General features: G+C 35.7%; 2 protein-coding genes across 2 annotated transcripts; one reads left to right on the forward strand and one right to left on the reverse strand.

Annotated features, from left to right (window-relative positions):
- Positions 1-2672: 2672 nt before the first annotated feature.
- LOC130087633 (fat storage-inducing transmembrane protein 1) lies at positions 2673-4827 on the forward strand. Its single transcript, XM_056254041.1, has 2 exons — positions 2673-2995; positions 4130-4827. Exons 1-2 carry the CDS (start codon positions 2674-2676, stop codon positions 4825-4827), a joined length of 1020 nt encoding a protein of 339 aa, XP_056110016.1. The 5' UTR covers position 2673.
- A 942-nt stretch (positions 4828-5769) lies between these two features.
- On the reverse strand, positions 5770-13238 carry psme1 (proteasome activator subunit 1). The gene is made up of 11 exons (XM_056254146.1): positions 13000-13238; positions 12803-12835; positions 12496-12558; positions 12318-12419; positions 11972-12026; positions 11278-11375; positions 10933-11001; positions 6774-6841; positions 6602-6656; positions 6429-6515; positions 5770-6335 (listed from the first exon to the last, which is right to left on the reverse strand). Exons 1-11 carry the CDS (start codon positions 13036-13038, stop codon positions 6249-6251), a joined length of 756 nt encoding a protein of 251 aa, XP_056110121.1. The 5' UTR covers positions 13039-13238; the 3' UTR covers positions 5770-6248.
- Between the last annotated feature and the right edge of the window lie 3604 nt (positions 13239-16842).

Here is a 16842-nt window from a genome sequence, read left to right on the forward strand (position 1 = left end):
TGCCGCTGTTTCTGGTTCAAAAGTGGCTTGACCTGGGGAATGCGGCACCTGTAGCCCATTTCCTGCACACGCCTGTGCACGGTGGCTCTGGATGTTTCTACTCCAGACTCAGTCCACTGCTTCCGCAGGTCCCCCAAGGTCTGGAATCGGTCCTTCTCCACAATCTTTCTCAGGGTCTGGTCACCTCTTCTCGTTGTGCAGCGTTTTTTGCCACACTTTTTCCTTCCCACAGACTTCCCACTGAGGTGCCTTGATACAGCACTCTGGGAACAGCCTATTTGTTTAGAAATTTCTTTCTGTCTTACCCTCTTGCTTGAGGGTGTCAATGATGGCCTTCTGGACAGCAGTCAGGTCGGCAGTCTTACCCATGATTGCGGTTTTGAGTAATGAAACAGGCTGGGAGTTTTTAAAAGCCTCAGGAATCTTTTGCAGGTGTTTAGAGTTAATTAGTTGATTCAGATGATTAGGTTAATAGCTCGTTTAGAGACCCTTTTCATGATATGGTAATTTTTTGAGATAGGAATTTTGGGTTTTCATGAGCTGTATGCCAAAATCATCAGTATTAAAACAATAAAAGACCTGAAATATTTCAGTTGGTGTGCAATGAATCTAAAATATATGAAATTTTAATTTTTATCATTACATTATGGAAAATAATTAACTTTATCACAATATGCTAATTTTTTTAGAAGGACCTGTATATTCGCAGAGTGCGAACGGGACACAGCAGAGCAAGGGCAGGGTCTGGCTCCTCTGGGGGCAGCCCTTGCAAGTTCACTAGCTGGTCCCTGAAAGAAGTGGTGGGAACATTAAACAACATACACTTTTAAGGTGGAGGGGGACAGCCTTCGCTCCAACCCATCTTGTATGAAGGAAAGCACGATATTGATCTGGCATTTGGGTCTTCTCTGTGGGAAGAGCACCAATCAACAAAGAGAATCCATTTCCAAGAGTAAGCGCTCCTTATACAGGGGGCTCTTAACTTAAGTAATGTTGTCTACTACCACTTAAGTGCTCCAAGTCCCATCCAGAGACCACACGTGGAGGTTCCAGAGGTCTTGACGGAGGTACCATATGGTGCCCCATCCCTGAGAAAGCAGGTCCTACCTCAGGGTAATCCTCCAGCGTCAGGTCCGAAAACCAGGTCCGGATGAGCCAGTAAAGCGCAACCATCAAGACCTACTCCTCGTCTTCCCTGACCTTGCACAGCGTCTAAATGACGCTCCCCAATCCCGTGCCCCCCCCCCCCCCCCCCCCCCCCCCTTTCAATGAAAACCCAGGCTCTCAGAAGGCCGTGCTTGCATACAAAGGGAGTCAGACAGTTTTTCTTCAATCCAGAAACTGCAACCTTACCAACGGAAAAGGGGGGCACAACGACTTCTCCTAAGACAGAAGAAGTCCGTCGCAACTCACACCCTTTTCTCTGCGTGTCCTCCGACCAGGGCATGGCAGGCCACGGTTTGCACTCCAGCCATGAGAACAGAGTCAAACCAATCATGCAAGTTCATCATATCTTCTTCATCCATCGAAGAAGTAAAATGATTGAGACTTCAACATCTGACACTCGCAGAATCATCAACAACTTCAATTTTCGACAACTTTGATAATAGTGTACGCTACCCAGGCATGCAAGTATACTTTTGATTTGATGCTTTGAAAATGAAATGCTGATGTTCTTCTCATATTTACATGGAACTTCTCAATAGTTCCGTTTTTGGTTTCCTTCTATCACTCACCTATTTATGTATTCATGTGTGTATGTTGTTTAGTTTAATTATATTCATATAAATACCTATTTTTAGTTAATAAACTTGTACACAATATGTATTTGGTTCTGTCTTGTTTGCAATACAAAGTCACTTTAACGGTCACGGTTTTTGCTACTTGCTCAAAGTGCTGTACATGCTAAGAAATAATTATTCTTCTGGGGCCATGGAAGATACCCTTTTCTTAGAATAAATTAATAATCAAAAGAGTTCGTTGGACGAACTGATTAATTGATTGTAATATTAATTCAGCCACATCAAGTTCATCCAATTATCTGACCCAAATATTCATAGTTAATAATAACAAGTTATTATTGATTATTAATATTTCCAAAAGCTGAGTTCCTTACAGCAGCAACGGTAGAAACCAGCGCAGGGCCATGTGTACTGCTAGCAACTCGAGGCAATTGATATACCAATACAAGCAAGGTCCTGTCCAGGAGCCCGCAGCTGCACATCCGTCACATACAGCGCCCCAGTCCGTGAGATGAGAACAACATGCCTGGACACTTATTCTAGGGGAAGACCTGCCCGTAGAAAAGTAAGGTCCGACCACAGGCTGAAACTGAAGTGACAAATCGGTGGGATTACTATAGATTAAAGAAAAATAGGTTTTCATTTTGAAAGAAAACCTGTTATTGAATCACAGACACATAATTGGATTATGCATAAGAAAGAGCCCACTTACCAATGCTAAGGGAATGCACAAAGGGAATGCTGCTGTACTGCTTTATATCACACACACATGTGAGGGCTACAACAAGCTGATAAGATGGGAATGTTCGGAGCTGTTAGGGATGTTGTTAGGGACTCAGTGAGTGGGGGTAAAGGATGAGAAGTGTGACATAAACCAGCAGGTTGAACTCAGCTGTGAAAACAAAAGGGAAGCTTATAACACTTCTGACAGATGGTAGAACAATCTCATTTGTCTTTCTCTCAATTCGTGCTGTTATGGGATTTGTTGGACATGCACTGGAAGTACTGCCCTGAGCAAACCAAGATGGATCATTGTGGACTAAAGGAGATACTTTATAAGATCCATAACTCTGCCAACAAGCTTCTGCACTCAGCTCTGGTGCTGTTTACTGATCTCACAGCTGGAATACTTGGTCATTTGTTATTCAGACAGCATTTTCACTGCCTCATCTCTGTGCTGGTGCTGTTTGGACCTGTTCTGAGTCTCTGGGTATCCAAGTACAGCATATTTGGCAACAAGAACCACTACCTGTAGGCAAGATCTCAGTTAACTGGAAAATTCCTTAATTATAAAACCTTATTGCAGATTTTGTTAAGTGTGAAATTTATCTTTTAATTTCCATCAACTCTTTATCTTATAAAAAATATATTAGTTCTTCTATAATAAAAGAAATACATGTTTTTGTTGTAAATAGTAACACTTAACAATAAGATTAAATTATGATTGTGCGAGGACCCTATTAAATTGATCTGTTTATTAACATCAATTATGCTTCATGAGTAAAGAATATTTTTTTAGCATTCATTTTGGTTAATGTTAATTTTTATAAATGTACTGTTCATTGTTTATTCATAATACATCACATATTGACTTATACGACTTGAAATGAATAAATATGTAGAAATTAAAAAGCTTTCATATTTTTCTCTGTTAGTTAATGCATAATGTAAATAAATTGAACCTATAATTGTTAACGTATTTTTTTATTTAAATAATATGTATTATATTTAATATTATGAAGCTATTAATTATTTTAAATGGTAAAATATCAAAGCCGCAATGCAAACGTTTATTTTCTTAATCAGTATTTTCACAATCGGTAAATCACAAATTTAATTTGTGAAATTTATTTAAGAATCATTTATTTAAGAAAATGTGTGACAGAACAAGGTTGTGTTGCATGGATCATTGTCCTGCGGGAAAATCCAATCCTTTGAGTCTTTGTGAAGGATGCATGACTCAAGCTATTATCCTGGAAGAAAACCTGCTTCCTTCTGCTCTGACAATGTTCATCAACTATATATTTTTATTTGAAATGTGGAAGAAATGTTGTCAGTAGTTTTTAATTCATAATGCTTATTTTACTCAAACACATACAGAGACACTGCAAATTTTGTAGTGGTCTCTTAAATTTACAGTATATAATGTATAAACACACACACACACACAAATTATTGATAAAATATTTAATTCAGCTAATTATTTTTGGGGAAATTTGGGAAGATGATTACTGATTTCATCAGTCTCTTTTCATACATTCCATACCCCTTTATTATAGTGCAAATTTGACTATTTATCACAAGTTTACTATAGTTTATGAACCATTTTTTATTTCCTTTGTAATGTTTGTATTCTGAGATGTCTCATTGATTCTGGTTGTGATCTCATAGGGTATTCCTGCATTCATGCTGGGGCTGGACCTGCATATTATGTGGCTCTTTCGTCTTTCTTCTGTCATACTGCATCAGTAACTCTCTCGTTCACTCAGTCCGTCACCTCTCTCGGCTCGCTGTGACCGGGACGCTGTGGACACTGTTCCGTCGTCTTCTCTCCTTCCTAGTGGACGCCTCAGGAAGCTGTTTTGAGCCACTACAAAGCAGCACAGACGTTTGCAGGAACCCCGGGGAGCTCCTGGACTCTGATACGGGCCCCTTATTACTACTGAGAGAGGAGAAGGGTAAAGCAGCCTGCCTTAGGGCCGGGCTACAATGGCAGGGATGTGAGGTGTCTGATGAAATCCTGATTCTAAGTTTATGTTGTTTGATTCTTGTTGAGGAAATAGCCGTTTTTGGGCCCTGCATGGCTCTAGGAAAGCCTCCGGGAGCGCCACTGAGGATTCTCTTCATGCTGTGTGTGTTGTTGATGAGTCTCTGGATCTTCCTGATTCTCTGCTTGCTAGCACACTTCCCACAGTTCCCTTCCCAGCTGGTTGGAGGAGCTCTTGGGTATTTGGGGTGGAAGGGACTTTATAAGAGCTGGTATGTTTTAAAGCCTGGCTGGTGCTGTCTTGGAAGACCAAGAGGTTTGCATTCGGACATTACGAGTAAAACTGCAGTAAATGCATGTAAAGGAAATAAGAAATAAATAATATATATGTAGTCAAACCAAAATGTATTCAGACACCTTCAACATTTCTCACATTATCACAGTTTCTTCACTATAGTTTAAAAAATGGTAATATCATAGTTGATATTTCACTGGTTTTGGTCATCCTTCTGTTGTCTCACAAATGAATTAGGTTGAATAGCTGTCAGCTGTTAAATTTAAGTACGCAATTAGATAATACCAATTTAGGTTAATTATGCTTAATTTTGTTCAGTCTGTGGTGTAAAAAGGTCGCATTAGAAATTAAAGAAAAACCACTTAAGCAAACCATGGTCAGGTCAAAGTGTCTGAATAATGTTTGGTCTCATATTTTTATATATTTTACTGGAAGTCCACTGTATGAAGAATTTTTGGATTAAATGTGTCATAGTTTACTTTATTTTGCTATCCTTACACAAATTAATTATAGTGTCCTGCACCCACTAGTAAAAAAATCTAAAAAATTATATCTGGTGTCTGAATAATTTTTGGTTTGACTGTGTGTTTGTGTGTGTGTTTATTTCAAAATTAACTAATACATTTTTAAAATCAAAAGTTGTATCTGTTAATTTTATTTAGTGGTCCAGCAAACATGAATAAACAATGAACAGTTGTATTTTGATTAACTAATGTTAACTGATTAATTAATACTGTAACAAATGTGTTGCTCATTGTTAGTTAATGTTGGTTATTGCATTAACTAACGTAATTAATAATACCTTATTGTAAATTGTTACCAAAGTTTTTAATGTAAAATGTTTTTAAAAACTCTTTAAAAAAGTCTGCATTTATTTGATCAAAAATACAGTAAAAAGAGTGAAATATTATTAAAATTGAAAAAAAACCCTGCTTTCTATTTGAATATATTTTAAAATGTACTTTATTCCTGTGATGCAAAGCTGAATTTTCAGCATTATTACTCCAGTCTTCAAAGTCACATGATCCTTCAGAAATCAAAAACATTTATTATTATTAATGTGTTCTGCGTAATATTTTTGTGTAAACCGTGATACACTTCTTTCAGGATCTTTGATGAATGGAAAGTTTAAAAGAACAGCATTTATTGGAAACAGAAATCTTTAAAAACTTTATAAATGTCTTTGCTGTCAATTTTGATTAATTTATTGCAACCTTACTGAATAAAAATATTAATTTCTTTAACTTAAATAAAACAATTATTGATAGTTATTTTCCTGTTTTGTCAAACTGTAAAGTTAATACATCTAAATAATGTTTTATTTGACATTATGAATGAAAACATGAGTGATGCCACATTTAGCAGAACTCTTTATTGAGTAAAAACTCCTACAGTTGATGTAACTGAAGCTCAAGCCAATGCAGTGTGACTGTGTGATGTGAAACTCAATACAACATGTTTTACTTTTCAGCAAATGTGTGTGTTTGTGTGTCGGCAGCAGTTCTCAGTAGATAAGCGCTTTTGAAGATAAGTCTCCTCTGGGCTTCTTAATCTTGTCAAAGTTCTTGATGATGACATCATACAGCATGGCCTAGATTTGAACAGAATGGATCAGTCACACGAAAGCACCAACTTACATTAAAACTGAGATGTTTCGTTCAGGGCAAGCTGAGACTGAACTTACGTAAGTGTTGCGAATCTCCAGTGCTACGATGCGAAACTCACAGTACTGGTGCTGATCCAGTTCATGGACAAGCTGCCTGAAATCTCCCTGTTTCCAAGCAACAAAACAATCAAATTATCAGAAGCTCAAAGATTTTTGAAAACATGTCTAAATCGAACACAAAATAAACTGACCACATGTGGCTGTTTGGAAGCCTTGGCTACAGCATCTCCCCTCTCGCTGTAGTACCTGAGTAAACACACACACAGTGAGAAATATGACACATTGAATGAAAATGCATTTATATAATAGAGACACCGTGAGGTTAGTGTTTGACTGTGGTTGAGATGCTGTCTGGTCTCTTACTTGGAAATCTGTGTCTGGAATCCCTCGATCTTGGTGCGGGTGTTGGTAAGCAGTTCAAAAACCTTTTCCTGTGGGAACATTTTTGCATTTTTTTACATTTAACACAACATGCTATAATTAAATGAGTACAACCTTTCTATCTTATGTACCACAGCCTCATCAATATGTTCAAGTACAATATGTTTAAGTTCCTGTGATGCAAAGCTGGATTTTCAGCATCATTACTCCAGTCTTCAGTGTCACATGATTCTTCTGTACTTTTGTAGTGTACTTTGTACTGCCTTATTTGATCAATGTAGTGCGTCCTTGCTTTAAAAAAAAATCTTACTGACCCCAAACGTTTGATTGGTAATGTAATGTTTAACACTATAATTCATATTTAAAATGGGATATTAAATAATTAAAATTTAAAATTAATATGTCAAAATAAAATAAAAACTCCATAGGTGAAAAATTCACAAAGTGCATGAGTCATTTATATTCTGTTAGTGTCATCCACACAAATTTATAAAACTTTATTACACATTATTTTGGTATATAAAATAATTTACATTAAATATATATTATTAATTTGTCAATTGATATTATTTTTGGAGTACCCCTCTTAAATGACATATTTTATGATTGCAAACATACATGCATATTGTAATAGCTTGTGATAATAAAAATTTTATGTTGACACAGATATCAGAGAATAGACTGGACACATTTTCTGAAGAGACACTTTATATGATGAACGCTTTATATGATGAACAGATTGAATTTAGGCTTTTTTTCACATTTAAACATTCATCAACTCACACATCAGTTGTGGTAAACGGAAGTTCAAGCAGGTTCGCTTGACGTGTGAGAACCAATGAGGTTCATTCTTGTGTTGCGCAGCATGCTTGAGCTTCATCAAGAACCAATGAGGTTCATTCTTGTGTTGCGCAGCATGCTTGAGCTTCATCAAGAACCAATGAGGTTCATTCTTGTGTTGCGCAGCATGCTTGAGCTTCATCAAGAACCAATGAGGTTCATTCTCGTGTTACGCAGCATGCTTGAGCTTCATCAAGAACCAATGAGGTTCATTCTCGTGTTGCGCAGCATGCTTGAGCTTCATCAAGAACCAATGAGGTTCATTCTTGTGTTGCGCAGCATGCTTGAGCTTCATCAAGAACCAATGAGGTTCATTCTTGTGTTGCGCAGCATGCTTGAGCTTCATCAAGAACCAATGAGGTTCATTCTTGTGTTGCGCAGCATGCTTGAGCTTCATCAAGAACCAATGAGGTTCATTCTTGTGTTGCGCAGCATGCTTGAGCTTCAGCAAGAACCAATGAGGTTCATTCTTGTGTTGCGCAGCATGCTTGAGCTTCAGCAAGAACCAATGAGGTTCATTCTCGTGTTACGCAGCATGCTTGAGCTTCATCAAGAACCAATGAGGTTCATTCTCGTGTTACGCAGCACATGTGAGCTTCCGCAAGAGGTTTGTTCTCACGCGTCAATAAGGTTCGGTTGAGCTTCTGTTTAGTTCTCTGATCAATGTTTATATGTCAATAAAAGCCTAAATTCAAACTGTTAATGATATAAAGCGATCGTGTCTCTTCAGAAAATTTGGACTAAATCGCTCAACTCATATGGATTGTTCTATGGGCTGGATTTCCCGATAACGTTGTCTCTTAGAACAAATTCAGCAAATTCATGCTATGAATTTATAGCATGAACACTATGAAGCGCTATGAAGACTCTAAAGGTATAACTTAACTAAAGGTATATCATTTCTAGGTGTGTTCCCCGAACTATACCTTAGGAGGCTGCTTAAGATATACCTTCTTACGTGTGACGTTACCAGGTGTTGTCTGTGGCGGTGGTGTTGAATTTGTTGATATCGATGTCTCGAGAATCAATTACTGTAGGGGCTGCTTCACTGTGTTATGCGAGAAAGCGGTGTTCTTTATAAAAAAAGCACTTCAGAAATAGTTGAAATTGCATTTATTAAGACTCATGGGATATTATGAAAAAATAATTCAAACTATAATAGCCTATAATAACCTAGCCTACATATTTTTAAATTGTATCATATATTGCCGCCACAATAACGGCCCATTTCAAACGTTTACGTGCTTTCTTCTCTTTGTTTGCTGAGGTGGAGCTGTGATGAAATATTGTTCTTGTAAATCCTTTCCAGCATTTTAGTAATAAAAGTGTACATCGTATGTACGGTGATCTCCTCTTGTGAACTTAGAGATGTGGATTCGGATGGGAATTAAATCACCACACGACCTTGGTGTTTGTCAAAAAAACAGTAGGTAATTCGGCCGGGGATTTTTACGCGGGTGGTGGGAGAAAAACACTGACATTGTGGATTCGGACGGCAATAAAATCACAGACCAACCCCTGTAAATGTTGAAAATACCTTACGACCCGTCCGAATAGAGCTTAACTGGCAGCTTAACGTCTTTGATTTAGCACAACAATTTATCGCTGCCATAGTTTGACCAAACTCCCCACCACAATCATTCCCTTTAAATAGACTCCAAGCTTTACTGCATGCTTAATGGTTTGCCAGATGATGTACCTTTGGATAATATAATTAAAAACCTAACGACAATCAGTGTAATGACAATTTTATTCTTTGCATGAAAATATTTGAATTAGCCTAATTGAACACTGGGTGTATTACACCTTCAAAATTATATTAATATGAGATGTAGGCTAAAGAAGCTTTTTGCAGAAGTGGCCACTAGCGGAGTGAACTGTCAACAGTGATAAGGTAAAGCTAAAGGTGATGATACACAGGGCAACTTTTTGAGCAATTTTGCTAGGCAATCTTGCCGAGTGATTGTTGCTTGGGCACTTTCCCATTGAAAATGGGCAATACATTTCTATCTGGATATTTTAGATCGGCCGTGGGCCCTGTGTCTCATCTGGTTGCCCGTTGCCCAGCAACGTTGCCCTGTGTATCATCACCTTAAGAGTAGTCCAGACCAACGGTATACTTAAACAAGAACGTTTCGGGAAACACATATTAACGATAAGGTACAGCTTAAGGTATAACTTAAGACCGACGTAGCGTTAAGAAGTTTTCGGGAAATCCAGCCATGATCTTTTTGAAGCGTCAAAGTGTCAGTTGCATAGACTGTCAATGGAGGGACAGAAAGCTCTCAGATTTCATCAAAAAGATCAGAATTTTCATTTTTGGATGAACTAACCTTTTAAAATAAGTTATTAAGAGCAATACGCTCTTGAACACTTCTTCTTGAATGAAAAGAACTCAATGCTGTACTTGCGCGCACAGAAAGCCGTCTCTCTGAGAGCACGCAATCCTGAATACAGTTCACTTTTGCTTCGCTTATATGACCAAAAATACACAAAATTGAGTCTAAATGCCCGTCTTGGCTAACATTCAGATAAACACAATCGGTTATGGCTTAAGTGAACGTAAACAGTTGAGGGAAAGAAATGTGTGTAACAGTATATTGGATCCGTGCAGCTCTTAAAGTGACAGCAGCCTAATAAACCCGCTGCTGTCTGTGATAATATGAATGATAATCAAACAAAAAACGACAAAGAGAAAATCACTCACTGCTTAACAATCAGTGTGTATTTAATTCATGCAGCATTTGTTTATTCAATTTCTCTTTTATTTCTTACTTGAATGTTACTGTTAAATAAACCTCGTAGTCCGACCTGAAAAATTTAAAGCTCTGTTTATATAATTTGTATCTTTGTTTGATTGTGTTTGTAATTTACATCTTTGTTTTTGTTCTTAACAGTATAATAAGAAAAATAATTGTCCACCCAAGTTTGAGATGTTTACCTGGATGTTCTTGATGTTAAGTTTTCAGGTTGCCATAACTATATATTATAAAAGAGATGGTGGTATTTGAATTGTATTTTTGTTTGTTTGTTTGCATTGACGTTAAAATGACACTGACTTTTTATGTAGTGCTACAGTAAAACACTGCTGTTCGCTTTCAGAACTTTTCAGTTCGTAATTGTATTTAAATATAACTTAAATAGATTTTACACACTTAAAGCATTATCATATCGCATTTAGCATTATTTAACGAGTTATCACATTGTTCTTCAATATCGTACAGCTCTTATACATATGCAGACATTCAAATCTAAACTTACAAATGTTGTTTCATTTTGTCACAATATAGGGTTAACTGACCTGTACAGAAACTCCAAAATTGTTCCCATCTTCAATTCTGGGGACCTGTAGCTGTATCCACATTGATACCTGCACAAAGGTGTCACTATGTTAGAAAATGTACAACAATTTACCAAAATGCTTTATTAAATGTCTCGATGCCAGCAGAGTCTACATGCAGTATAAAATTAACTATAAATTAAAGTATTAGAAGTATTAGAAGTAGTAAATTATAGAACCAGTTGAGTATTACATATGTCAAAAAAGTCAAATCATCAAAAAAAGTTTTTTTTTTTTTTGGATGGGTTTTTTGACAAATGTAACTGTTCAGATCTGCATAGCTACCACATGATATCACTTCCTCACCGTGTTAAGACACTCCTTTAGAATCTGAATCTCAGGCTTGATGAGCTTGAAGAGTTTCTCTACTGTCTCATTGCAGGCGATGGGACCACAGGGAGGACCTTTCAGTTCACAAATAATATCATTAGTTAAAGTTGTGCTCTCCAAATCACCACTTCAGTTTGTAAGGATAGAGATGGATGGAAGACTTTGGCTCCATCCGAAATCGCATACTTCCCTACTACGTAGCAGGCGAAAAAACAGTATGTGACAAAAGGAGTATTTCCAAATTCACAGTACTCATAAAACAGAAGACGAAAAGTATCCGGATGACCTACTACTTCTGACAACATTCTGAAGTGTGCATACGATAGACATCCCACTATCCCACAAGGCCACGGGAGAGGATTTATGAATGGCGGTGACGTTGTAGGTCACATGATAATGACAACATGGCGAATGGAGAGCGTCCGGATTATATTCACAAGCGGTTGTGAAGTAATTACTTATTCAAAATATGTATTTACTCAAGAGAGTATACATATCTCAAAATTCTGCACAGTTTCTATGACATTAACAGTCCGACAGTGCCAGCCTGTGTTCATGCTGTGAATTACACATTGTCATTTTGCATTTGGGGGAATTCAGATCCAGGGAAAATGGAACCGAACAATTAACATTTTCAGTTTCGTTTTCGAAATTCTATCAATACATTTACCTTCATCCTCCTCTTCTCCTTTCTCTCCACCCTTCTTTCCATCTTTGGCCTCTTTCTGTGTGAATAAGATGTCATTAAAGTCTAATAGGTTACTTAAACTAAACCACAAACTGGCTTGAAGGTGCAATACAGTGATTAAATTGATTTAAAAAGTCATTAATGTGGATAATCAGTGTCATTTTTGGTAAAACTGAACTGAACAATAGTGTCACTGAGGGTGATTTATGGAAAGTGAATGTCATTCATTTTTATGATGCCTTCATCTAAATGTATGCTATTTTCATGTATATTATGTACAGTTTGTAAATATAGAAAATGTCTATTATAAATAATGTGTTTTAATGACCTCCTCTTTCTTCTTCTTCTTAAGCTCCTCTTTGGCCGGGTCTGGGATTGGGATGTCCAGAGGAGCCCTGACGACAGACAGATCCTTCAGACTACAGGAACCCTAAAAAAATAAAACATATTCTCAATGATTCAATGAGTCCGATTGTTTAAGATGCACCTGCTGGATGACTTCATACCTGTAATATTTTATCCATCTCTGCAATTTTCTCAGGGAAGACGTTTGAGATCAACTGTTCAGCCTGTTTAAAAGAAACATTGACAAACTTTCATTATATTACTAGTGTAAAATCATAATATATTAATATTGGGTCTCCTTCAAACTGCTTCATGAATCTTTCTATCATGTTGGTTCATTTCTTTTCACAATTATAATAGTGTATAATACAATTTTCTATAATAACTGGTATTTTAGCATAAACTAAAATGACTGTGGTACATTTGTAAAGGCGATGAAAGAGATTGACTAAATGTATTTATAATTACCTCCTTGGTGATTTTTAGGGAGAATCCATCTACCTGCAAAGTACATAGGAAGTGTTTGTCAAACTTACACTAACACGCGTTCATTATATATGCTGATGTTTATATGCAGGTTAAACTCAAATTCCCTCATTTTTTCGCTCAATAAACAGTCATAAATGACTTTTAATTAGGTTTCGGGCCTATAATAGGCGGCTTACCTGTTTCTTAGATGCGGGGCTCATGTCTAAGGAAGTCATTATAGCAAATAGTCGTTTCGATTTGTCCTATATTGCAAAACTTTATTGAACCTGTTTGCACACAAACGCGTTTAATTTCTTATCCCACAGGGTAACGTGGGGTTTAGTTTGAAAAGAGAAGATCAAATGCACTTGTTCTCGACGAAACGACGAGAAGTCGCAGTTAGTCAGCACAAAGAATGAAAATGAAAGTGAATTAAGCATTTAATGAATCATTCCTGATGTCACCGAAAGGGGGCAACAACAATCAAAAAAACTTTCAGCGAGTTACGGAAACAGGCTTTGCTTTGCCAAATAGAATAAAAGTCCTGTTGTTTTGTACTCTTGCAGCTTTTGTTCTGTCACTCATAATATTTATATTTATAATATATAAACACTGGACTGATCAATAGTGTAAATGAGGAATGCAAGAGAATTTTATTTATTTTTAAGATGCCTTCATCTTCATATGCCATTTTTTCATATATATTATGTATTTTAAAAATATAGAAAACGTTCAGAATATTAATAATATATATATATATATATATATATATATATATATTCAAATAAATGAGAAAAACTAAATTGAAATAAATAAATAAATAAAATACATTGAATATATATATTTTTAAAGTATAGAAAAAGGTTAAAAATACTGCTAAGATATTTAAAATAAACGAGGAAAAAACTAAATATATAAAAATAAATAAATAAATAAATACATACATACATAACGGTAAAGGACAAAAGATAAATGTATATGGCATATATATATATATATATATATATATATATATATATATATATATATATATATATATATATATTATTTCAGTTATTTATTTATCCTGATATATATTTTATTTTTTTGAAAATATATTGAAAAATACATTGTATACCCTTTTTATTTATTCAAAGTATAGAAAAAATATTTAAAATATTGCTACTATATTTAAAATAAATGAGAAAAAGTATAATGTAACATATATGTATATGTAATATATTGTAAAATATATGTAAAATATGTTTTTTTTACTGTATATGTATTTTACAAACAAAGTTTTTTATTTGGGATAGCCTTTCAGTAATTTGTTCTGATATTTGAATGAAAATCTATATTCAACTTATTTACATTTCACTTATTCGTTTGGCAGACACTATATCAACCTGTACATCCAAGTCTGTGAGTTCCATGGGAATTGAACCCAAAACTTTAACGCGTTGCTTATTTCATTGCCCATGAATTACATTTGGTAATATATTTAAAAAATGAAAGTTTAAACAAAACTTGGAAAATATATTTTAAATTTACACTATATGAGTAAAAAAAAAATGCCATAGGCACCCAACAGCATTATTATTCCTGATCGTAAGCCACAACTCACATTGAACATTGTCATATGCTGCAAAAACAAAACATGTATATCAATTTCTGATCAGGAAAAGTCGTTCAAAGGTATAGGAGACATCAGCACCATTGCATTTGTAACTGACAAAGAAAAAAACAGTCTGTGCAAGACTTTTTTACACTCTTTAAAAATCAGTTTCCAAAAGGTGTTTTCATAGTAATGCCATAGTTAGAAGAACCATTCGGAGTTCCCCAAAGAACCTTTCAGTGAGCAGTTTTCAAAAGAACCATTGTTTTAGTGTGAAGAACATTTTAATAATCTAATAATCTTTTTACACTAAGTAACGTTTTGTGCACTGGAAAGGCCAACAAAGAACCTTGTATGTAAGAGACTCCCTAAGTTGCTTTTGATATCAAAGGACAGAGACAACACTGCAAGAGATAGAGTATACACTGCATGCGGTTTCTCGAAAATAAAAACACAAGTAGACTGCAGTTATGTGCAGGCCACTAGATTTAATCATCAAAACACTGTTTATTCCTTGACTTTCCGCTCATCCACTGAAAAGTACTCTCTTCCATCACAGATATCCACTGATTAAACAGAAAACCACTGTTTACATGGGTTGTTTGCATATCAAAGCACTGAACACATCTCCTTAATCTTGTCAAACTGAATTGAGTAATATATATTCAATGTTACTTTTGTTTGGGTTAAAACAATTTGCAAGTTGTATAGTAGTTCATAGGATCATTATTGCTTAAAATGCATGCAATGCATGTTTTTGTTTTTGCACATGCAGTCCAAAGGGCAAAGTTCTCTTTTCTCATAAAATGTAGTATGTGTGTGTGTGTGTGTGTGTGTGTGTGTGTGTGTGTGTGTGTGTGTGTGTGTGTGTGTGTGTGTGTGTGTGTGTTGGGGGGTGAATGGGTGTAAGAATGGTCCTTGCTATCACAAGCACAGCCATTTAACAAATTCATTACCATAATGTTTATTTCAAATGTACCCATACCCTAAAAGTGTGTTATAATGATTCCCCACCATTTGAGCCCAAACTGTACAAGATCTCTGGACATGTGAGCCGCTTTTGCAAGAAATGTGTTGCCAGAATGCATATGACAGAGAATGATTTTAATTAATTCATCTTCAATCTGGATATGTTTAATGAGAACTGTGGTATTGGGCTTCAGTGGATCTGTTACTTTACACAGATTAAAGTCTAACCACAATGGCTTTTCAGCTTATCTTTATCCACTATCCTCTAATCTACCTCTCTCTCACACACACACACACACACACACACACACAAACACTGTGATCTTTAGCCTGTTCTGTTCCTGTCCCCTCTCACGTTCTCACTCTGTCTCAATGATCAAAGTCATTGAACTGAAGACTTCGCAAGCAATTAACCATGCAGTACATACAGTAGCTGTGTTTCGTGCGTGTGCACTAAGTGACTCGCATGGCTTCAAAACTTATTTGGACACTTGTCGAAAATGTCAAAATTTTATTGTTGTATAACGAAATATAAAACCAAAAGGCAATCTGTAAACAAGTGATAGGTAGTGTTTGGGAGAGGTAGGGATCTTGGTTGTTTAGTTTTGTCGGTGTGGGGTGGGGTGGGGTTGGTTTTAGGAAAGGGGAAAAATTGAGCATATGATAGTTTTAATTGTAAATTAATTTTATGGTTGTAAAATTGTATAATTTAATGTTTTGTATTCTACTTTGTCAAGGGACTACGGGCGGAATATAGCACTTGTGCTACAACCTGGCACAATGCATCTCTCTTTGTTTTTAAACAAGGTTAATGTTAACTTGTGCATTGTCCCTATTTAAATAAAATGAATCTGAATCTGATGCATGCTTTTCTCTGAACAACTTTAGTTTTCTGAACTATTTTTTGCTATCGCTGTCTCAAGGTCATTTTTGTGTAAACTGTAAAGTTTTCAAACTTGTGTCCCTTTTTTACATTCTCATTAGTGTTCATCTGATTTGTGCACTAAAAAAAGTCAAGACGTCATGAACATTTCCACCACATCTCAGAAAATGTATTGTGTCTGCCAGCAGTCTGTAGTGGTACTGACATTGGATTGCTAAAAAATTGGATTGTCTCACAAAGACTAATTATAATTACCATAGCTAGCATTTTATGTATTCTAAATAGGCCTACACACAATTAAAAGTATATTATTATTGTTTTTTTTACAATTTCAAAAATAGTATTGAACAAAGAAATATTTAATATTGTATATTGAAATACTGAAATAAAATGATATTGAACATTGAAATGATTTATAAGTGAGCTATAATGAGTCCATAACCAAATTAAAAGTTTAAATCTTCTCGTGTGAATAAAAACCAAGAGTTAGTAACAGTGCTGTCAAATTGATTAATAGCGATTAATCACATCTAACAGAAAGGTTTTTGTTCATATAATAATGTATGTATGTATATACTGTATGTATATGCTATA

Source organism: Rhinichthys klamathensis, unplaced genomic scaffold (assembly GCF_029890125.1).
Source record: "Rhinichthys klamathensis goyatoka isolate OS25496 unplaced genomic scaffold, OSU_Roscu_1.1 h1tg000110l_1, whole genome shotgun sequence".
Classification (NCBI taxonomy): Eukaryota; Metazoa; Chordata; class Actinopteri; order Cypriniformes; family Leuciscidae; genus Rhinichthys; species Rhinichthys klamathensis.

Bases quoted from the DNA above. Each gene is read 5' to 3' on its own strand.
- psme1 (XM_056254146.1), bottom strand. From the start codon at position 13,038: ATGACTTCCTTAGACATGAGCCCCGCATCTAAGAAACAG. The intron at 12,836-12,999 runs GTAAGCCGCCTA...TGTACTTTGCAG, and splicing joins GCCCCGCATCTAAGAAACAG to GTAGATGGATTCTCCCTAAA. The intron at 12,420-12,495 runs GTATGAAGTCAT...TTATTTTTTTAG, and splicing joins AGATGGATAAAATATTACAG to GGTTCCTGTAGTCTGAAGGA.
- LOC130087633 (XM_056254041.1), top strand. From the start codon at position 2,674: ATGGTAGAACAATCTCATTTGTCTTTCTCTCAATTCGTGCTGTTATGG. The intron at 2,996-4,129 runs AGGCAAGATCTC...GGTTGTGATCTC, and splicing joins CAACAAGAACCACTACCTGT to ATAGGGTATTCCTGCATTCA.